Source organism: Denticeps clupeoides, chromosome 19 (assembly GCF_900700375.1).
Source record: "Denticeps clupeoides chromosome 19, fDenClu1.1, whole genome shotgun sequence".
Taxonomy (NCBI): Eukaryota; Metazoa; Chordata; class Actinopteri; order Clupeiformes; family Denticipitidae; genus Denticeps; species Denticeps clupeoides.
This window is the reverse complement of record NC_041725.1, coordinates 18868166-18888390: the sequence shown is the minus strand read 5'-3', so window position 1 is coordinate 18888390 and position 20225 is coordinate 18868166. Positions and strand designations below refer to the sequence as shown.

General features: G+C 47.8%; 2 protein-coding genes across 4 annotated transcripts in view; both read left to right on the top strand.

Moving 5' to 3' along the window:
- The first annotated feature begins 173 nt into the window (after positions 1-173).
- Positions 174-13915, top strand: LOC114769720 (coiled-coil domain-containing protein 50-like). 2 transcript variants are annotated; one of them, XM_028962990.1, is made up of 12 exons: positions 174-449; positions 3498-3560; positions 5785-5914; positions 7105-7195; positions 7437-7539; positions 10003-10770; positions 10981-11120; positions 11409-11462; positions 11699-11803; positions 11884-11963; positions 12041-12141; positions 13485-13915. In XM_028962990.1, the coding sequence occupies exons 1-12, from the start codon at positions 395-397 to the stop codon at positions 13502-13504; spliced, it is 1710 nt and encodes a 569-aa protein (XP_028818823.1). In that variant the 5' UTR covers positions 174-394; the 3' UTR covers positions 13505-13915. The 2 variants fall into 2 exon arrangements, with proteins under 2 accessions (XP_028818823.1, XP_028818824.1); XM_028962991.1 differs by lacking the exon at positions 10003-10770.
- Positions 13916-19721: 5806 nt separating this feature from the next.
- The window catches only part of LOC114769289 (claudin-1-like), a 33350-nt gene continuing 32846 nt past the window's right edge, over positions 19722-20225 (top strand). Inside the window, exon 1 of one of the 2 annotated variants that reach the window (XR_003743202.1) lies at positions 19722-19872. The gene's annotated coding sequence lies outside the window, so the exon portion shown is untranslated. The remainder of the gene's footprint in view (positions 19873-20225) is intronic. The other variant, XM_028962170.1, reaches the window with a different exon arrangement.

Genomic DNA, 20225 nt, shown 5'->3' with positions numbered 1-20225 from the left:
ACACGATGGTAGTAAGTGGGGTTCGAACCTGGGACTTTGTGGTTTTACCCACCAGGCTACGAGACGCACCAGTTAATCCCAGGCCTCTTTATTTCTGTGGACTGTCTCTTTAAGACGGGACTCCGTGTTGTTTTAGAACGGTCTTATTCTCAGTTTCGTTCGTGTGGCCTCGAAGTCGCAGGTTCGAATTCCACCAACCGCCGCCGTGTCCCCGGTGACAGTAAATGTCGCCACGTCCTGCGCGGGAGCTAAACGGGGTTTGGCCCACGCCGCGCTCCGTAGCTGGGTGAAGGTGCGCTTCCTCCGGGCCCGGGCCCGGGCTCAGCTCCAGATCAACCCGCCTCTCCGGACCCCGCGGCGGCGACCTCGGACGCGAACTGTCGCCGATTTCGACATGGCCGAGTTCAGCGGCGTGATCGACAAGTCCCGGCTGCCCCGAGTCAAGGAGGGTGAGTTTCCACGCAAAATACGCAAATGAAACGAATCTCGGTTTCTGTGGTCAACGCGGCTTCGTTGTCGTTTCATGTCAGAACCTTTTTTTTATTATTATTTTAAAAAAGAGACTTCAACATTGTGCCGGCCAGTGTATTAAAAAAGAAAATAAATAACCTACATAATAATAGTAATAATTATAATAATAATAATAATAAAGCAGGAGGCCAAAATGCTGCGTTCAGCTTCACCTGCCATCGGTTCCAGCTGTTAGCGTCCGGCTAGCCGGTTAGCATCTGCCGCCACGGTCCCGTTTTTATTCACTATTCTCTTTATATATATATTTATATTAAAATATCTTATTTATCCGCAGCACACGGCAATACGTGGTGGTCCAGAATCCACAACTGCGCCTCGGTCTTTTATTTTTTAAACGTTTTTGGTCGGAATAAAACCTTCATGTTCAGTCGAAGTGCGCGTTTCACTGTTCGATTCCGACTCTTTATAAGAGTCACGATTTTCGACGCCTCGTAAGAAGGTCCTGAACGGCCCACTTTCTGAAAATGAATGTGTGAATGAATGCGTTCCAGGGGGGTGGATGATGGAAAGTCGGTGTGGTGGCCGTGGTGGCTTTTTTGGGGGGTTTTGTGTGGGTACTACAGACTCTGATTGGAATTAGAAGCTCATTAACGTTACACACACATTTTATGTTTTATGTTAAAGACGTACAAGTGTAGTATTTGGTTATGTTTGCAATATTTGCATATTGGTGCATTGTTTACTTGCAATATTTACAATACTGTGGTCTGTAGCTGTCGCTAAAGCAGATCACACCGTGTACGACTGTGTATGTGACTAATAAAATTAGAATTTGAGGTTAAAAGCCGAATCGTTGCAGCAGGGACGTTCTCGGCGGTGCATTTCGCTTGTTTGTCTCCTCGCACGATGCACCCCGTGGGAGGAGATTATGTGATTTGCCGTCTGTCTTTATCTCCATCTGAAGATCCGCGGCCTTCTCTTTCTCTCTCTCTCTCTTTCTTTCTTTCTTTCTTTGTTTTTTTTTTTTTTTTTTTTTGGCCTTTCCTGTCTCTGTATTTACTTTGCGGCGGCGGCGGTGTGTTTTGTAACCGCGGCTGAAGATCGTACGCTCTCTGGAGCGTGGACGGCGGCCAGCTCGGGCCCGCGGCCCGGCAGAAGGCGCTCCACTTAGTTCAGCCCGTGCGCCATATGGCGCCGAATTCCGGATCAGCACAACAACACTGTCACCGTCACGATCGCCCTTATCCAGAGCGCCTTACAGTCAGTATTTACAGGGACAGTCCCCCCCTGGAGACACTCAGGGTTCAGTGTCCTGCTCAGGGACACGATGGTAGTAAGTGGGATTTGAACCTGGGTCTTCTGGTTCATAGGCGAGTGTGTTACACACTAGGGTACTACCACCCAGTATTTACAGGGACAGTCCCCCCCCTGGACACTCAGGGTTCAGTGTCCTGCTCAGGGACACGATGGTAGTAAGTGGGATTTGAACCTGGGTCTTCTGGTTCATAGGCGAGTGTGTTACACACTAGGGTACTACCACCCAGTATTTACAGGGACAGTCCCCCCCCTGGAGACACTCAGGGTTAAGTGTCTTGCTCAGGGACACGATGGTAGTAAGTGGGATTTGAACCTGGGTCTTCTGGTTCATAGGCGAGTGTGTTACACACTAGGGTACTACCACCCAGTATTTACAGGGACAGTCCCCCCCCTGGACACTCGGGGTTCAGTGTCCTGCTCAGGGACACGATGGTAGTAAGTGGGATTTGAACCTGGGTCTTCTGGTTCATAGGCGAGTGTGTTACCCGCTAGGGTACTAACACCCAGTAGTTACAGGGACAGTCCCCCCCCTGGACACTCAGGGTTCAGTGTCCTGCTCAGGGACAGGATGGTAGTAAGTGGGATTTGAACCTGGGTCTTCTGGTTCATAGGCGAGTGTGTTACCCACTAGGGTACTAACACCCAGTAGTTACAGGGACAGTCCCCCCTGGAGCAACTTAAGGTTAAGTGTCTTGCTCAGGGACATGATGGTAGTAAGTGGGACTTGAACCTGGGTCTCCTGGTTCACAGGCGAGTGTCTTACCCACTAGGCTACTACCACCCAGGGTTACCTACCACCCTTCTTCCTCATCCGCTCATCTGTCCTTGTTTATTCAAAAAAAAAAAAGAAAGGTTTATTTCTCTGTGCCATCAGACATCGTTCCTCGATCTTAATCAAACTATCAGACAGATTTATAAAAAATGGCTCTTTGTTTGGTTCTTTTCTCGATTAGAGACTCGACCGCAACCGTCTGACGCCACGGCAACCTAAACCACGTGGTGTTGTGAGCTGATACGTGATACCGGTCCTCGTTCCCGTCTCCCCTGCCGCGGTGACGTTTTTAACACCCGGAGAGCCGCTGGCGAACTGTGGCGCCGCGCTCGCCGCCCGGGTTTGATAAGAGGATTGCGGTCGATGCTGATTGGCCGCTGCCTTCTGACCCGGCTGCGCGTGTGAGATTGAACAAAAGACTTTTGTCCCGGCTGAGAGTTTGATAAGAACGTTGGAGCCCGAAACACCCAAATCATTCTAATATCATCATCATAATAATCATTCGATGCCTGGTTAACTAGACGAATAACCACTTCACCGTACGTAAATTGTGGAAGTTCTTCTCCGCACATCTGTTTCCTGGTACCAAGACTGTTTGTTTCGGTTCCTTCTCTCTCTTATGAATAAACTCCGCCTCTCTGGGCTCTTCAACCGTATCGGGATGCAATGGAATATTATTTGGTGTTTAAATCAATGACAGTGTGAACACGTATAAAGTTTGGCTGCGTAATTTAATACAATAATCTGCGTCGCTGTAAAACGTGGTTTTCCCTCGTATGAACATGTAGCATATTGTCATCTGTTTTAATCACAATTTTAATTTCGTTTTATTTCAAAGTTCACATTTAACCGGCACCAAGCCGGCTTCCTCGTGCTTCCACCTCTGGATTTTGCTTTATTGTTAATTAGATCCTCCTTGTCGCATTTGTCTCTGCAGTTTGCCGGGATTTTGCCGTGCTGGAGGATCACTGCCTGGCCCACAGTCTTCAGGAACAAGAGAGTGAGTCCGTTTGATGCTTTTCCACTTGTTTAATTTAAATTTAGAGCATTTACCAGACGCCCTTATCCAGAGCGACTTACAGTCAGTAGTTACAGGGACAGTCGTCCCCCTGGAGACACTCAGGGTTAAGTGTCCTGCTCAGGGACACAATGGTAGTAAGTGGAGTTTGAACCTGGGTCTTCTGGTTAATAGGCGAGTGTGTTACCCACTAGGCTACTACCACCCAGTAGTTATAGGGACAGTCCTTCCCTGGAGACACTCAGGGTTAAGTGTCCTGCTCAGGGACAGGATGGTAGTAAGTGGGGTTTGAACCTGGGTCTTCTGGTTCACAGGCGAGTGTGTTACCCCACTTGGCTACTACCACCCAGTAGTTACAGGGACAGTCCTTCCCTGGAGACACTCAGGGTTAAGTGTCCTGCTCAGGGACAGGATGGTAGTAAGTGGGGTTCGAACCTGAGTCTTCTGGTTCATAGGCGAATGTGTTACCCCACTTGGCTACTACCACCCAGTAGTTACAGGGACAGTCCTTCCCTGGAGACCTGGGTCTTCTGGTTGGACTGTGTTACCCGCTAGGCTACTAGCGCCCAGGTTTAATGGCCAGGAAGCTGCCGGTTCGGTTTTTCTGTCCTCGTCTGAAGGATTATTTGAGCGCCGCTGCGGCTCAAGGTCTCCTTTACTCGAACCCAAACATTTATTATCGCGCCGTTGTTCTTCATATCAGCAAGACGTGAGCTTGTTGTGGACGTGCGTCAGTTCTGCGAAAGATCAGCGTCGGCGGCCTTCAATCCGACGGCCCTTCAGCAGCGTGTCGGGGTCCCGCGGTGTTCCTCGGAACATCAGGAGGGACGTGAATCGCCGCTGCGAACCATAAACGCAGCAGTCGGAGGGTCCGTTGCACTCGTTATTAAACATGTGGCCGGATGTTCCTGAGCAGAAGGTGGACATGGTGGCTTCATGGACCGTGTGCTTCGTGGACCGTAAGGTGGTAGTAGCCTAGTGGGTTAGACACTCGCCTGTGAACCAGAAGACCCGGGTTCAAATCCCACTTACTACCATTGTGTCCCTGAGCAAGACACTTAACCCTGAGTTTAAATACTGATTGTAAGTCGCTCTGATAAGCGCGTCTGATAAATGCTGTAAATGTAAAATGTAAATGAGACGTTTTTTTTTTTTTTTTGTGGTCGCACATGCGACCATGTCTCCTTCGTAAGGGACGAAGCTCGGCCGCAACATCCTCTGCTGCCACAGAGCAACGCTCTTGTCTAAATTGAGCGTTGGTCCGTATGACCTTCAGTAAAAAGAGAAGTGAGAACCGGAGTCTCTTGATTTAGAGTTCAAATAACTTTTTGGTCACTTTGCTCTGTGGTCACGGAGGAACTTGGTATCTGACCCTTCAAGGGCAGAGCGGCGGTGAATTCACGCTGAATAGCAGGGCCTGCTGACGATCGTACACGTCGATTGTCCACCCTGGGCGTGTCCATTCAGTCCACTGTCGTCCAGGGAAACGAGCAGAGTGACCACGATGGCGTCTTCTCTGAAGCCGGTGTCGTTGTGGAGAGGAAGGTTGCGCGGGGTTAGTCGTATGGCGATGGTTTGGTTCTGGCCATTATGGCACAAAGTTAGTGGAAGGACAGAACCTCTTGTTTGTCGATTGCATTTTTCCACGTTTTCATCTTCTTTTGTTCCTTCATGGTCGCTGTTGTGTCTCCTCTGTCTGATTTGAGACCTTGAGAGAGACTAAATAAAGGCCATCTTCCTGTCAGAGAGAGAGAGAGAGAGAGAGAGAGGCCTTCATGTCTGTATACAACATCTGATGGACGACGTGTTAAAGAACCGCGCGTTAGAACCGTTTGTCAAGGACGAACACGCCTGTTGCGGCTGCAATTAACCCGCGTCCATGAAGACGTCTCATTTAAGGCGTGGCCTCGATCGGGCTCGGTTTGGCCTTGAGGAGTGGAACGTGTCACCCGTTGGCCATCTTCTCGGCAGGGTTGGAATGGTCCTGGTGGTTTTAACAGATTGTTCTCCGTTCGACGGATCGATGGGAAGCGTGTGATTCATTACCTTGATGGATTCTTTTTTATTTCCTGTATGTATACGCCAGCGGCGTGACGCGTCTGCAGCCCTTTCATAAATCACGGTGTGTGTCTCACCCCCGTTAGGGTGAATGGACAGGATTATTTACACCTTTTACGTGTGTGTGTGTGTGTGTGTGTCTTCACAGTTGAGAGCCACTTGGCCTCCAACGTCCACAAAAGCCGGCTGGTCCAGAAGGATCTGCAGGTGGCCAAGCGTCTGCAGGAGGAGGAGGACCTGCGAGCCAAAGCCCAGAAAGACCGGCGACACAAGGACATGTGAGACTCCACAACACCTCCACCACTCCTCCACAACACCTCCACCAAACCTCCACCCTCCTCAGAGCCCCAGCAGAGAAACTCACAACTTGGACCTTTCTTCCCCCGGTGTCCAAGCCCAATTCCTTCCTCCACACACACATTAAAAGAATAAAATCATCAATTACAATCTTTTATTAGCAAAAAGATAAAGAAATAAACTGCATTTGTAGTTTTTTTTCGTTCTTATTCTCCTTGGTTTACACTGCAGGATGTGTACAGTCTGTATTAGCGGCGTAATCGGCCCTAAAGAGGGAAAAGGAGTTTAAAATATAATCGCCCGATGATTGTCTTCAGCAGCGAATCATAACCGGACGTTCGTGTTGGCCGAGCCCGACTACATTTTATAGAAATTTGAGTACGGACCCGACCCGGACCAAGATTTACAGCATGCCGGATTATATAGTTCTGATTATTCTTCTGGGTCTGGTGTGCTGTTTATACATTTAATACAGTTCCCCAGGCTGGTAACCGCTGCTTTTTTTTTTTAAGATCGTGTAGTATCTGCTACTTACTACCTACAGTGTTGGATGGTGATGTTCTGATGGGGGCACGGTTTTACCGACCAGAAGGACCAAACATGTCAATTTAATTCATCATAATGTGGTGCTTCCTTAAAATTGTACATTTAATGATACTGAGAAATGTGTTTCTCCTCCAGCTGTACGCATCTTTATATTGCAGATTATTGCAGATAATTGACCTGCATAGCATCAAATATCACCGGTATTCTAACTGGACCGTTTTACTGCATTTCCCCTGGTTCCTGGTGTTCACTTCCCGGTTTACATTTCAGTGCATATGTGTGTGCATATGTGTTTGTATATGTGTGTGTGTGTGTATATGTGTGTGCATGTGTGTGTGCAGGCGCCACTTTTCTCGTCTTTGTTGCCTTCTGTTGGTTTGTTTTCACACGTTATGAAATTCGATGTAGTTGAGCGGCTGGGCCGCCGCCTTCTTCCCCTGCTGATTTACTTTCTCATTGTGACAAGTCAAGTGGGTCAAGAAGGGTGAAAGGTCACAAGTGAAATTATTATTTTTAACGAAACAACAATAAATGTTTTTTTTTCGTTTGGCATCTTTGGAATAGGTGTAAAAACGATGTCCGCGTTCCTCGGCGTGATGAGCAGGTTTGGTGCGTTTCGTTGCAGAGAGCGCAGCGATAATGAGATGGCTCAGGAGATTCAGGAACAGCTGGTCCGGCAGGCGGAGCAGCAGAGGAAGCAGGAGGAGAAAGATGAGGTCAGCATAGCAGACCACGCCACGCCCCCGCACTATCACGGCCGCCGTTCACGCCAAATCTGTACCGCCGATTTTCATCGTTGTAACTGCAGATCCCGTTTGGAATCCCTGTGCTGATATTGATTCTCAGGACCTTCTTTTCTTTTCTATTTTTTTTTTTTTTTAATCTTTGTTTGAATAATCAGATTCCATGTGCAACGTTTGCCGCACTTTTTAACGCGTTGTCCATGCTCGTGTGCAGGCCATGGCCCGTAAGATGCAGGAGAGGGAGATGAAGGAGGAGAAGAAGCGTCAGAAGCAGCAGGAGGCCAACTTCGAGGAGGAGTACTACGAGGAGAAGGGCGGTGAGTTCTGCGGCGCGTCACCCTCCCGGTATCGGTGTGGGTGTGGTGGGGGAAGGCGGGCGGGGCGGCGTGGTTGGCGAAACTGACGCTAGCTCATGTTCCCTGGCAGCGTTTTATATGAAGTTATATAAAATGTGCCTGATTTAATCCTGCTAGTCCTGTTTCATTCACAGTTTTATTATTACTATTATTGCTAGTTATTTATTTATTTAATTAAAATTGGAACTCATTTACATTTATGGCATTTATCAGACGCCCTCATCCAGAGCGACTTACAATGAATAGTTACGGGGACAGTCCCCCCCCTGGAGCAATTTAGGGTTAAGTGTCTTGCTCAGGGACACGATGGCAGTAAGTGGGGTCTGAACCTGGGTCTTCTGGTTCACAGGCGAGTGTGTTACCCGCTAGGCTACTACCACCCCAACTCTGCCGCATTTTCTGGTTTGTTCTTGTTTTGGTGCATTGCTCTTGTCCTCGATGTCTTGTCAGGAACGTGGTTCTGGACGGTGCGGTTCTGTGGGGGTTTGGATGCATGTGTGATGTAACCCCCGATTGGACGTCCTGCTGCGTGGGCGTGTCACGTTTTTCCCGCCTCGTTGTGTTTCTGAGCCCGGAATTCAAGTCTCCCTGTGAGCTCTGTGTGTGGGTGTAATTTGCATTAAATCTTGCGTCCATTTGCTTGTTTTGTGCATCTCTGATTTGTAGTAAACTGATTTGAATCATCTGGTTGTCTTTAGTATGAATTCCCAGCATCCTTAGCCCCCCGCTGTTCATCTCCATGGAAGGTCTCCAGGTGGAATGGCTTCCTTCACAGTCCGGGTCACGCAGCTGCAGGTGCTGAACCTGAGATGTGGGCGGGGCCGGCATTCATTGCAGAGCACAGATTTTTGTTGAGCGCTTTAGTAATCATAGTGATGGACTGTTACGGGTTCTCGATGCTGGATGGACAGGCCCAGGGTTTCCACGGATCCTAAAAAATTGGATTAAGTTCTATTTTACAAAATTAATATATTATTATAACTAATAATCCTTAAATCCGGAGTTTGTCATAAAAATACAGCAGACCCAATAAATCAATTGAAACAAGCCTCCAGTCTGTCAGTAAATCGGCTGGTCACTTTGCGCTGTGCACGTCTAAGTGTGCATGGAAATGAGGGGCGGTCCTAGCCTGTTGGGTGTCCTGTGCAAACCCCCCATGGTTATCACATGATGCTCAGTGGCTGCCGCCGAATCTCCTCCTTGTAAGTCGCTCTGTATAAGGGGCGTCTGGTAAATGCGGTAAATGTAAATATCAAAATCCGCCACAGGAAATGACTCACAAATACCACAAACCGACAATGTTGCAGTCGCCCCCTAGTGGCTAGAAGCAGTACAGATGAAAAAAATAATGTATTATTTAAGATAACTCAATTCATATTGTATTTTAGAAGGCACCTGGCCTTACTGTGTTTGTCGAGAAAAACACTGGTCCCTGGACAAATGTAGTTGAAAGAATGAACGAGCGAAATGCATCCTCTGTGTTTAACAGTCACCCTTGGTGAGCAGTGGGCACCATGACAGGCGCCCGGGGAGCAGTGTGTGGGGATGGGACCTTCATCAAGGGGACCTCAGTGGCACCTTGGTGGTTTGGGATTCGAACCTTCTGATTACGGGACCGCTTCCCTGATGCAGGGCGTTAAATCTGCTGAAAGTGGCCTTAAAAAGTCTTACATTTGTCTTCCTTAAACATCAGGGCAGAATATTTGCAGTTATCAGTAGAAGTGTGTCTCAGTGTGTTGGTTCTATATAAAATGTATATTTTAACCTGTGCTGAGACAGGCGGTACGGTTGAAGCGGCCGTAACATAAAGTTCTTCCTGTCCGTGTAAACATTCCGGCACACACGCAGGAATACCAGACATTCCGGTTTGGTGGCATCAGGTGGAACGTGGTCACATGTCCTTGTCGACCTGTTTTTTTGCCTCTCGCACACCTGCAAGTTTTGTTTTTTTTTGTTTCTTCGATGGTGCGGGTTTCTGTAAAGTCACATGATCGACCGCACCTTTTAAACATCGCTGTGCTGTATTTTACAGTGACGTTTTATTGCGGTTATAAACGAATGTGAAACTGTTTGTGGGGGGATTAAACCCCTCGTGGTGTGAAAATGTGGCAGACGGGACTAGTTTCACTATTGCGTTTACATTTTTCACCAAAAAATGCTTTTATTTTAGATCAAAAGGCATTAATTATGGGAATAAGGAAAGCTTGTTCAGTGGCTGTAAATGTAAATAATTGTTCTTGCTGGAAGTACGGCTCGTATCTGGTATTATTTGCTGCTGAGACTTTAACCCACTACCATGTGCTTGTTGTGTTCCCCTCATTTGACTAACCCCGCCCACTCTTTTTCTGTCCCCCTGCGCTGCCTTTCGTTCCGTACTCCACTACCTGTCCCACAACCCACCTTTTCCTGTCTGCCTCTTCCCAGCCCGACGGCTGCCCTCTGACCTCTGTCCGGCGCGGGGGCGAGGTGGACATTATGACCTTGCGTCCCGCTCGGTAGATTACAGCTCCCCCGAGCTCGGCAGGAAGAAGCCGAGCGACGGCCACAAGGCGCGTAAGAGGTACGCGGAGTACGAGCCACCGGAGGCCAGCCGGTCCCGGTACCCGGACAGCTACCCCGCTGTGCCCGGCCGGGGCAAAAATGGCGACAGGCGGGGCCGCGGTGCTGACCAGCAGCCCCCCGAAAGCCGAGCGAGACACAGCGAATATGAGACGTCTTCAGATCACAGGAGGGGGCGGGGACCGCAGGCAGCCGACGCCCGTCCTGTCGAATCTGAGGCGGTAGTCCGGAAGAAGGAGAAGCCGCCAAGGCCTCCACAGCCTCGCAACCCCCCCGAGAGGGACAAGGACAGACACAGATCCCAAGACAAGAGCCTCTACGAGACGTGGGATCCAGACTGGGACAGACATGGACCCGTGGGACACAGAGGCAGGGACCGATACCGGGGGCGTGAGAGGGAGGGACAGACGCTGACGCCCACCAGGCCATGGTCCGGAAGTGATGGAGAACTGGCCAAGAGGGGACATCACAGGGCCACGTTGGGCCCCAGGGATGGGTCTGAGGAGCCCAGCACCTCCAGGGGCCTGAGGAGAGGGGAGCGGAAAGAGGCTCTGGACCTGGACGAGGACATCCAGAGCGGACGTCCTCACTCTGCGGACCTTTCTTCCCTCTCCCAGTCCCCTAGGGAGAAAGGTAACAGGGTGGTGCTGTGGTTTTCCTGCTGGGTGGCCAGGTGGAGGTGGAGCTTCTTTCTCTTCATCCCTCATCATCACCTGCTTCCTTATCTGGGTGTCCTGATTTGACTCGTTCGGCTGTTGCTTGTGTGGTGGCGGTGGGTCTGTCGCTTCTCGGTTCTGTCCCCCCGTCCCAGACGTCTGCCTGACTACTCCTCCGTCTCTCCAGCTCCCCCTGCAGGGCGGATGGTGCGCGGCGGCGAGTACGGCCTGAGGGAGGCCAGTCAGGGCCTGGCCCGTATGGACCTGCGTGAACAGGAGCTGCGGGACATGGAGGTGGCACGCCGCATGCAGGAGGAGGAGCTAAAGGTGTGTGTGTGTGTGTGTGTGTTAATTAACACGTAAATCATAATGAATAATCATGTCTATAATCGCCTGCAGGGATTTAATACTGTTTTTTGTTTATGTAGAATTAGCCCCTCAATATAAATTTCCCTGCAAAATGTATTCTTTTCACCACATTATTGAGAATTTGGATTTAAATATATGAGTTAAATATTTTATTTGATTTATGTTTTATAAGATTAATGCTCACTGTATATGGCTGTTTGCCCGAACTTGGAGTAAAACGGATGGATTATTTTATTTGCATCCCAGGCCAACCAGCTGGACGTACAAGCGGCTCAAGCTGCCCAGGTGGCTCAGGATGAGGTGGGTTGAGTCCGAGCTCCTCTGGACACTTTACATGATCTGTAACCAGATCTACAGAAGGCTGGTTTATACTGTTGCCACTGATATCGATGTTGGGATTAGCCGAATGCTAAACACTGCAGTTTGAGCTAAACCAGCACTAATACTACTAATAATAGTAATAATACTAGTAATAATAGTAATATTACTGCAAATGAGTAATATTATGTTTTTTTTTTGTTTTTTTTTTCGTGAAGGAAATTGCTCGGTTGTGGATGGAAGAGGAGAAGCGGATGTACAAGAAGTCCCGTGACAAAGAGAAACTGCCCATGGAGAAGAGGAGGCCCGAAGGAGACTGGAAGGTATAAAGCTGAATGAACTGATAAAACTCTTTAAAAATATGTATGAATTAAAAATGTAACTGTGCTTGTGTGTGGTCCAGCCTGCACCAGAGGAGATGATGCAGCCCCGCTCACGAGACGAATACGAGTACCAGAGGGCCCGAAACAACAAACCTGCCAGGTACAACACAGAACATTTCCACGTAAACCCAGACCGGTGACCATGTACCAGACCAACAGCTGGAGGTCTGTCCACAGGCCCCCCACTCGCCAACCCATCTACGAGAACATCAGCTACGCCCACCAGGAGTCGCCCTACCCACCCCACCCGGCGTCCAGACCTGACTCTGCCTACAAAGGTCTGTACCACCGCAGTATTTCTACTGATTACTGAAAGTGGAACGTGATCTTTTTCTTTCCTCAGATTTGTAGTTTGTAATACGAATAATATGTTGTATTCACTTTTAATTATAATTTAAGGTGGATCCATCTTTAAAAAATTTTTATGGATTTTATTAGCCTTGGAATTTGTATTGAAACAATGTTTCTGAATATTTTGCTTCTACAATTTTTGCTGTAAATAATATTAGTCAATATTTCACAGTAAAAAGATTTTTAAGGAGGAAAATTTCAAGTAATATTATTCAGCCTGCTCAAATCCAACTCCAATAATGTTTTCTGATTAAACTCCACTAAGCTCAGTTTAAGTTTAGTCATCCATTAAAATGAGCATGTGCTTAATTTCTTGTCCAAGAAGTCAAATGGTAGGAAAGCGGTGGTAGGAACGTCTACATGCTTGGAGCAGTGGGCAGTGCCGAGTAGGTTTTAGTCCAGTGTCGTGGTGCTGATGCTACTGGTCCATTTGAAGATCCCTGAAGCTTCAGCCATTACGGTGGTGGCGGCTGTGGTGACCCTCATCAGCAGCTCATTACCAGGAACCAGGGTCTCAAGTAACCCAGACAGAGACAGATTAAACTCTGGTAGATGTCCGTGGCCACGGCGGACTATCTCGGACAGCCTAGGTGAGATGAGCGATGTAGTATTTGGGGGTTTTAACTTTTATGGAATGCTAAGTTCCGAACATTAGCAGGAAGGTTTGGTCTGTAGCAGAAGCTCGTCCGCCTGCTGAGAACTTGTTGAGAAGTTCTTTGAGCGTAATTCTTCGTTAGGCCAGTACTCTGTTAAGCAGGGACCAGTCTGCGTTGAGCTTTGTATGTAATTTTGTAGTCAATGTGAAATTTTTATTCATTGCCAATGCAGCGAGGACCGAATCGCTGTGACGTTCTTCTCATTCCGGTTAGAATTACATTTCTTGTAATTTATGGTCCTCAACCGAAAAATGTAGTAAGAGCATTCATCGCAAATCTGTACTCTAACCTTGGGTTTACAGAACAGTAAAAGATCCGAATTACATTCAGCAAATCACTAGATATTCTAGTAGAATTAGTCAGTAGTCTATTGTTCACGTTACAGTTTTTCCGCATCATGCACGCTGTGAAATATTGCGGAGGAGAAAACAACGCAGTCTTGCGCAGACAGACGATTCGCTGTTTGTGATTCCCAGATCTTCTGGTTGTACCATATGGTGTTATGAGTCCCATCGGTAATGGCTGAGAGATCTGAATAGATTCCATCTGCCAGCTTTACGTCCAAGTAACGGTATTTCACTTATTTATCCAGTATTTTATTTTTTCCTCGGTAGGTGCCTACTACAGGCAGTGACTCTGGGAGACCCTCTCTGCATCCCCTGTTTCCCCAGAAAGATGAAGATTTAAAGAATTCTGACCAAGTCGAAACAGAAATGGAAATTTCCCCTCAAGTTTCTATGGGACCCATTGAAGCTGATCAATGATGAATTTATTTTAGTTTTTCCTTTTTCTTTTTAAAATTGGCTTCAGCACCCAGAAGAATGAAGGTTGACCTCATGTTATAAATGAGTTGTGAAGCACCATGAAGAAAGTTCTTTGTTTTTATAAATGTTATTTAAATGTTATTTTTCTTTGTACGTGGACTTTAAGTGGAAGGATCAGACCCCGGTGGGAGTCGTGCTGCATGTCATCCCTCCACACGACTGTGGGCGGAGCCTCTGCACCTTGTCATTTTGCTGTCCAACCCAGTCTGCCAGCACGTCCTCCCTTTTTTTTTTTTTTTTTTTTTTTTTTTAATTTTCAACCTTTTTTTAGTCAATATGTGTAAATACATTGCGTAAATACGTCAATAAGTTTTTTTTATTATATATATATATATGTGTTTAATTCAGCTGGAGTGCATGAATCAGTGGACCTATTATTATTATTTTTTATTTTTTTTTATATTCATGGCAACAAAGAAAGAGAAATGGAATGCTGGAAGGAGGAACACTGAACGATTGGTCATTCACTGTATATTTATTCATGGTATTATGGAAATTGTAGCCAAAATGTTCAGGTCTCTTAATGTACATCTCTCTCTCATATCTCTCTCAGATTTGATGTTTCCTGTGGGAAATGCTAGCATGCAAGCTAAGGGCAATTTCTTTTCTTTTACTTTTTATAAAACAAGCACAAAATTTATACACTCAAACTATTACTATTGCATGTGCAGTAAGCAGGGAAATGGCACCAGTGGGAATCATCACCCCCACCCCCCTTAGTTTTGCTTAGTTGGAAAAAACGGCCCAGATTTCATCTGGGTGCTGGTGGGCGCCGCGAATGATGCGACAAGGTCGCGTCTAGATGGACGCCGGCCTGGCCGTGTCTGGCCGCGAGGTGCTTTCACTTCCTGTCACCTGTTGGGCACTGGGCGGTGTGGCGTGGAAGTCTGCCAGGCAGCAGCGCTTTAGATCTTTCTGGTATGTCTGTGAAAGTGCGAGAGACAGAGTGTGTGTATGTGTGTGTGTGTGTGTCATTCCGTCCTCCATTCCAGTTAATTGATTTTCTGATTATATGATCAAACTTCATGTTGAGCGTTTTTTTTTTTTTTGTTTTTTTTTACTTTATTTGGCTCAATGCAGTTTGTGCCAAACTTGTTTCAGGGACCAGCCTGTGGAATGCGACCATTACCAGTACGACTTTTCAGCCAAATCATCGTCGTCACCTGAAATCAGGACTCGTCTTGTTGATATGTGGGCATCACTATATTGTTTACAATATGCATACATATAGATCTATATTTTGTACATTTTGACAGTGATTAAAAGGGCAAATATTTTAACTGAACGTGGTTTCTGACTGCTGTAAGTCGTGTTCACTTTCTCTCATATCGGTGAGAAGGCGCTTTAATTTTGAAACCATCTAAAGGCTGCACAGCTCCTTTACATGCGAGTAACTCTGCGATGGACGCACCTCTGTCTTAACACCCGAGCTGAAGCATCGTTGTAGAGCCTTCATGGACGCCCCGTGGAGGCCTGGGAAGGTTTTTTCTTTCTTCTTTTTTTGTAGCATTCCACCAGTGCCTGAGATGTGAAGTGGGGGCTTCAGGGCAGCAGATCTGCTGCCAAAGTGCTACTAGAACTTCTGTAAACTTGGTTTTGCCCTTTTCTCTCCTCTCCCAGTAAAGTTGCATCTGTATTAATGTTAATATCTTTATTGTGTGTGTGTGTGTGTGTGTGTTTTTTTTTTTTTTTTTTTTTTTTTTTTTTTAAATGAGCACATGCTGTTCTGTGTCCGTCAGAAATAAGAGTCCCTGCACGTACCGAGTTCGTACCGACGCCCGCATGCTGAGTAGAGCCCTGGGCCACTTTTCCTTTTCACTTTCTCTTCTGCGTCCTGCTGTTTGGTTGCCAGGGGTCATGTGACGACCTGACGTGGCCACCACCAAATCCGGTTTCTTTTTAAATCCCGAGCACTTACCGTGTCTGTGAACTGTACTGGAATCTTCTCTCCGGGCTGGGCGGTTATACGTATGGCTTTAAATATTACGAGTGTTAAAGTGGTTGCCAAATGTTCCTTTTCATATCAACAGAATGAAAGTTATTGCATAAAGAAATTGTGTGTCGTATATTCCCCATCTGCACACAAATGGTGCCGCATTATGAATGATGCTGACCTCCCATCGCCCAGCCCAGCGTTGCCATGGCGATGCCTGTTTGTTGGTGGTCCGCCGGGGAAGTGGTTTTAAATACCGTTAGTGTTTCTTGAAGCCGTAAGTGTGTGTGACTGATCACGCCATGTCATATCATCGGCATGGCAGCAGCGCGTCACGAATATTTAAGTGCCACTAAGAAGAATTCATTCGTTCAAACCGGATACTGCTGGCACTTGGGCGGGGTCATTGGCTCAATTAATCGTTGTGGTGGTGTTCATGGACAAGGTGACAAGTTTTTTTGCAATCTGTTTTATTTCCTATCAGGTATACATGTACGTTCTGTCCATATTTATTTTGTACTTTTGCTATGGTGCAGAAACTGTAGTGAATTACTTGTTTAAAAAAAAAAAAAACGATTGTAATTTCTTTTTCTGTGCTGCTTTGAGCAATAAAGTCATGCTGCTTCGCAGAGAACCTGTAGAACGGCTGTGCTTCTTGGTTCCGTGGTCGATGTTCCGCCGCTTCTGATTGGTAGTCGGGGGGTGAGCAGGTTCCCCCGCATGCCTCGCGCGACACCCATCCCGGCGGCAGCGCCGACCCCGGAGGTCAAAGGTCCCCCGACCCGAAGTAGAAGCGGCGCGCGTGCGAGGTCTCTTCGGTCGGTCCACATGTGCGGGCCTGTGCCTGAGAACCCGGTGAGAAACCCGGTGAGAACCCGCCGCGCGCACTACCAGAAACTATGACTGAAATTTCCTCACACATCTCAGACAAAGCTTCCAGCTGTGAGTGCGGCCGGGCCGGGCCGGGCCTGTGGTTCCTGACCAGGTTCTGCGGTCCCTTAGTCCACGGGCCTTCTGTAGGACCGCTCCGGAGGTTCTTACCTGAGGCTGCAGAGCAAACCTCTGTTCACGTGTCGAGACACGGCGCGGCGACGCCCGCCCAGGTTCCCCGTCCCAGGCGCCCTCTCGGTTTCTGGATCTCCGAGCCGCCTTCCATGCACTGGGGACGAGCGTCTCTCGTCCCCGCTTTAATCCCGCACGCCCCGGCCGTCCTCTTCCCCCCGCGACGCTTCACCCTACCCACAGGCAGATGAGCTGTGAGCACGACATCTTGAAAAACCGGGAGGGCGTGTCCCGCGGCTCGGCATTAACTCCCCCGTTGCACAAGCGTGTGAACGGCTTCCACGCTGCAGTCTTCGGCGGGCCCCGGAGCCGCGGGGCCTCCACACTGACTAAGAAACGGGGGTTTACAGAGGCCCGTGAAAAGCTTCGTATCCAGGACGGAACTGCTGCGGGTTCGTTCGTCAAAGCTCAACAGAGACGAGCGGTTATTCTGTGTAAACAGGAGCCCCGCGGTGTCCCTCGGTGTCCCTCAGAAGCCTTCGCGTCCTCTCCCTGTCTTCTTTTTGAAGACGAAGTTGTGCAGGTGGCTTGGATGGCGGGCCGCACGCCCTCCTCTACTCTCTCAGTCTGAATGAAAACCGCGGCCGTTTGGCTCAGGGCATCTGCCGCAGCCGAGGAATGACATCAGACAGGTTTGGGATGATTTGGCCCCACAGGCGTTCACCGCCATGCCTTCGGCTGAAGATGGGCAGGCTTCTCTGGAACACACACACACACAGACAGACATTCGCTGCCATTTACAAGGCTGCTTTACAGTGCTGTTCGTTCCCATATCAGCGAAATAAAATCCCACAAATCACATTTACAATTCGCCATCAACGTTAATACTACCTACAGAGAGTTTAAAGACTTTGAGCACAGTTTCTGTTGGCCTTTCCCTTCTCCAGCAGGGGGCAGAACCACCATTTCAGGAAACCAGTCTTCAAACTAACCACGAAAACTATTAAATATACAGTACAGGCCAGACGTTTGGAGACACCTTCTCATCAACGTGTTTTCTTTATCCTCATGACCATTTACGTTGGTAGATTCTCACTGAAGGCATCAAAACTATGAATGAACACATGTGGAGTTCTGTACTTAACAAAAAGTGGAGACCTGACCTCCACAGTCACCGGACCTGAACCCAATCCAGATGGTTTGGGGTGAGCTGGACCAACAAGTGCTAAACACCTCTGGGAACTCCTTCAAGACTGTTGGAGAAGCATTTCAGGTGACGACCTCTTGAAGCTCATCGAGAGAATGCCAAGAGTGTGCAAAGCAGTAACCAGAGCAAAGAAACTAGAATATAAAACATGTTTTCACTTATTTCACCTTTTTTTGTTAAGTACAGAACTCCACATGTGTTCATTCATAGTTTTGATGCTTCAGTGAGAATCTACCAACGTAAATGGTCATGAAAATAAAGAAAACACACTGAATGAGAAGATGTCCAGACTTTTGGCCTGTACTATGTGTAGAGTTTTTCAACTCTAAAAGAAGCGGAAGATGCAGCCAAAAAACGAATTGTGATCCTGTTTGTGTGATTAGCAGGTTTTGAAGAGTAGAATTCTTCACCACTGGAAGAAACCAGTGAAACATGTAGATGTGTTCCAGCACAGTGCAGTCACGTCAAGTCCGAGGACCAGTGAGCCACAGCTGGGGGGACAACTTCCGTCCTCACCAGCCCCACCCATCACAGTCCTGGCTCAACAAAGGTCATAATTCTGTAATGTCATGAAATCAAGCTGGAACCAGTTCAGATGTTAGCAAGATGAGCAGGTCCCAATAAATATAGTACTAGCCTAGACAGGGTTAGACACTTGCCTCTGAACCAGAAGAGCATGAAGTCATGGGTTCAAACCCCACTTACTACCATTGTGTCATTGAGCAAGACACTTAACCCTGAGTGTCTCCAGGGGGGACTGTCGCTGTAACTACTGATTGTAAGTCACTGGATAAGGGCATCTGGTGAATGCTGTAAATGTAGATAAAGATCCAGTGTGGACATCACATGCACACGTATGTACTCAATTTTAAAAGTAAGTGAAGTGATTGTCACATGTGATACACAGCAGCACAGCACACGGTGCACACAGTGAAATTTGTCCTCTGCACTTAACCCATCACCCTGAGTGAGCAGTGCGTGGGGACGGTGCTTTGCTCAGTGGCACCTCAGTGGATTGGCAACCTTATGATTACGGGGCCGCTTCCTTAACCACTAGGCCACCGCTGCCTAGACACATACACCTACAGGCACCACTCCGCCTAGTATGTATGCTGGAGGAAACTTGAGAACCTGGAGGAAACCCACGCCAACACGGGGAGAACATGAAAACCTACACACTGGGACCAGACGTCCAGTCTTGGAGTCATTTGTGAAGCTTGACAGCAATGGTGTCCCATCAATTATTGACCCACAAATCAAATAACAGAGTGCTGGAATTGTATAAAACGTTTAGGATGAAGCTGATCCGATTGCATCATATAGGCCATACACATACGTTCATTGGACTTCCAGTAGCTGGACATGTTGTCATCGGGGTTATCAGGTCAGTGCTGTTTGGCAAGGGTCAGATTGATATGACACTGATATGTATGTGACACACTGCAGAGGACAGATGGGCTAACGGGAAGACACATTTGTGTGGGAAGACACCCACACAGAACATGGACGTCCACCCACAGGCCTATATTTGTCTGCAGGACAGTGGTAGCCATTGAAAAATGTCATGAATACATCACTGATTTTTTTCCGACGGGACAGTTCTCATCACAGGACGTATTTCAGGCGTATTTCTGTCCGTCGTCATTGGAATCAGCTGCTCTCCAAAAATAGAACAAAATATGAATCACTGCGCTGTGTGTAACGGAAAAACATTCCGCACGAACCCTTCCACCGTACGGTCAGCCCGGGTCAAAGGTCTGGCGATGAGTTGAGTTCCTCTTCCCATCATCAGCTCGTCCTTTTTAATGTGTCATGTGCACCATCAGCGGAACGGCGTTCCGAGGAAGGAAGTAAACGCAGGCTCCACCCACGCACCTCCGGTGTCACCTCCAAACATCGGTGGCAGCAGTTTTCCCGCGGTTTGCAGGTAAGGAAGTTAGTGGATGCCGCAAACTGGCATCCTGGCACAGGCGGTGCAAACAAGAAGCTCGTGGGAAACACACTCGGCCAACATGCAGAGGACCACAAAGTCCCAGGTTGAAACCCCACGTTCTACTGTACTTTACTTTACTGTACTTTACTTTACTTTACTTTACTTTGCAGACGCTTTTATCCAAAGCGACTTACAAGAAGACGACACCAGCAATTCTCGTTCGGTTTCTACAGATTTTTAGCTACAAAACTGAGAGCCCCGATAAGGCCCAACTTGTCAGGATTACATCATGCAATTGTTAAGTGCCAGACAATTTTTTTTTTTTTATTTTGTGAGTGTGTATGCATGTGTTAGATTCGTCTGAAATTCTTTTTGAACAAGAGGGTTTTCAGCTGCTTCTTAAAGGTGGTAGTTGTCTCGTCTAGTCAAATGGAGCAGGACAAGTTGTCCCACCAG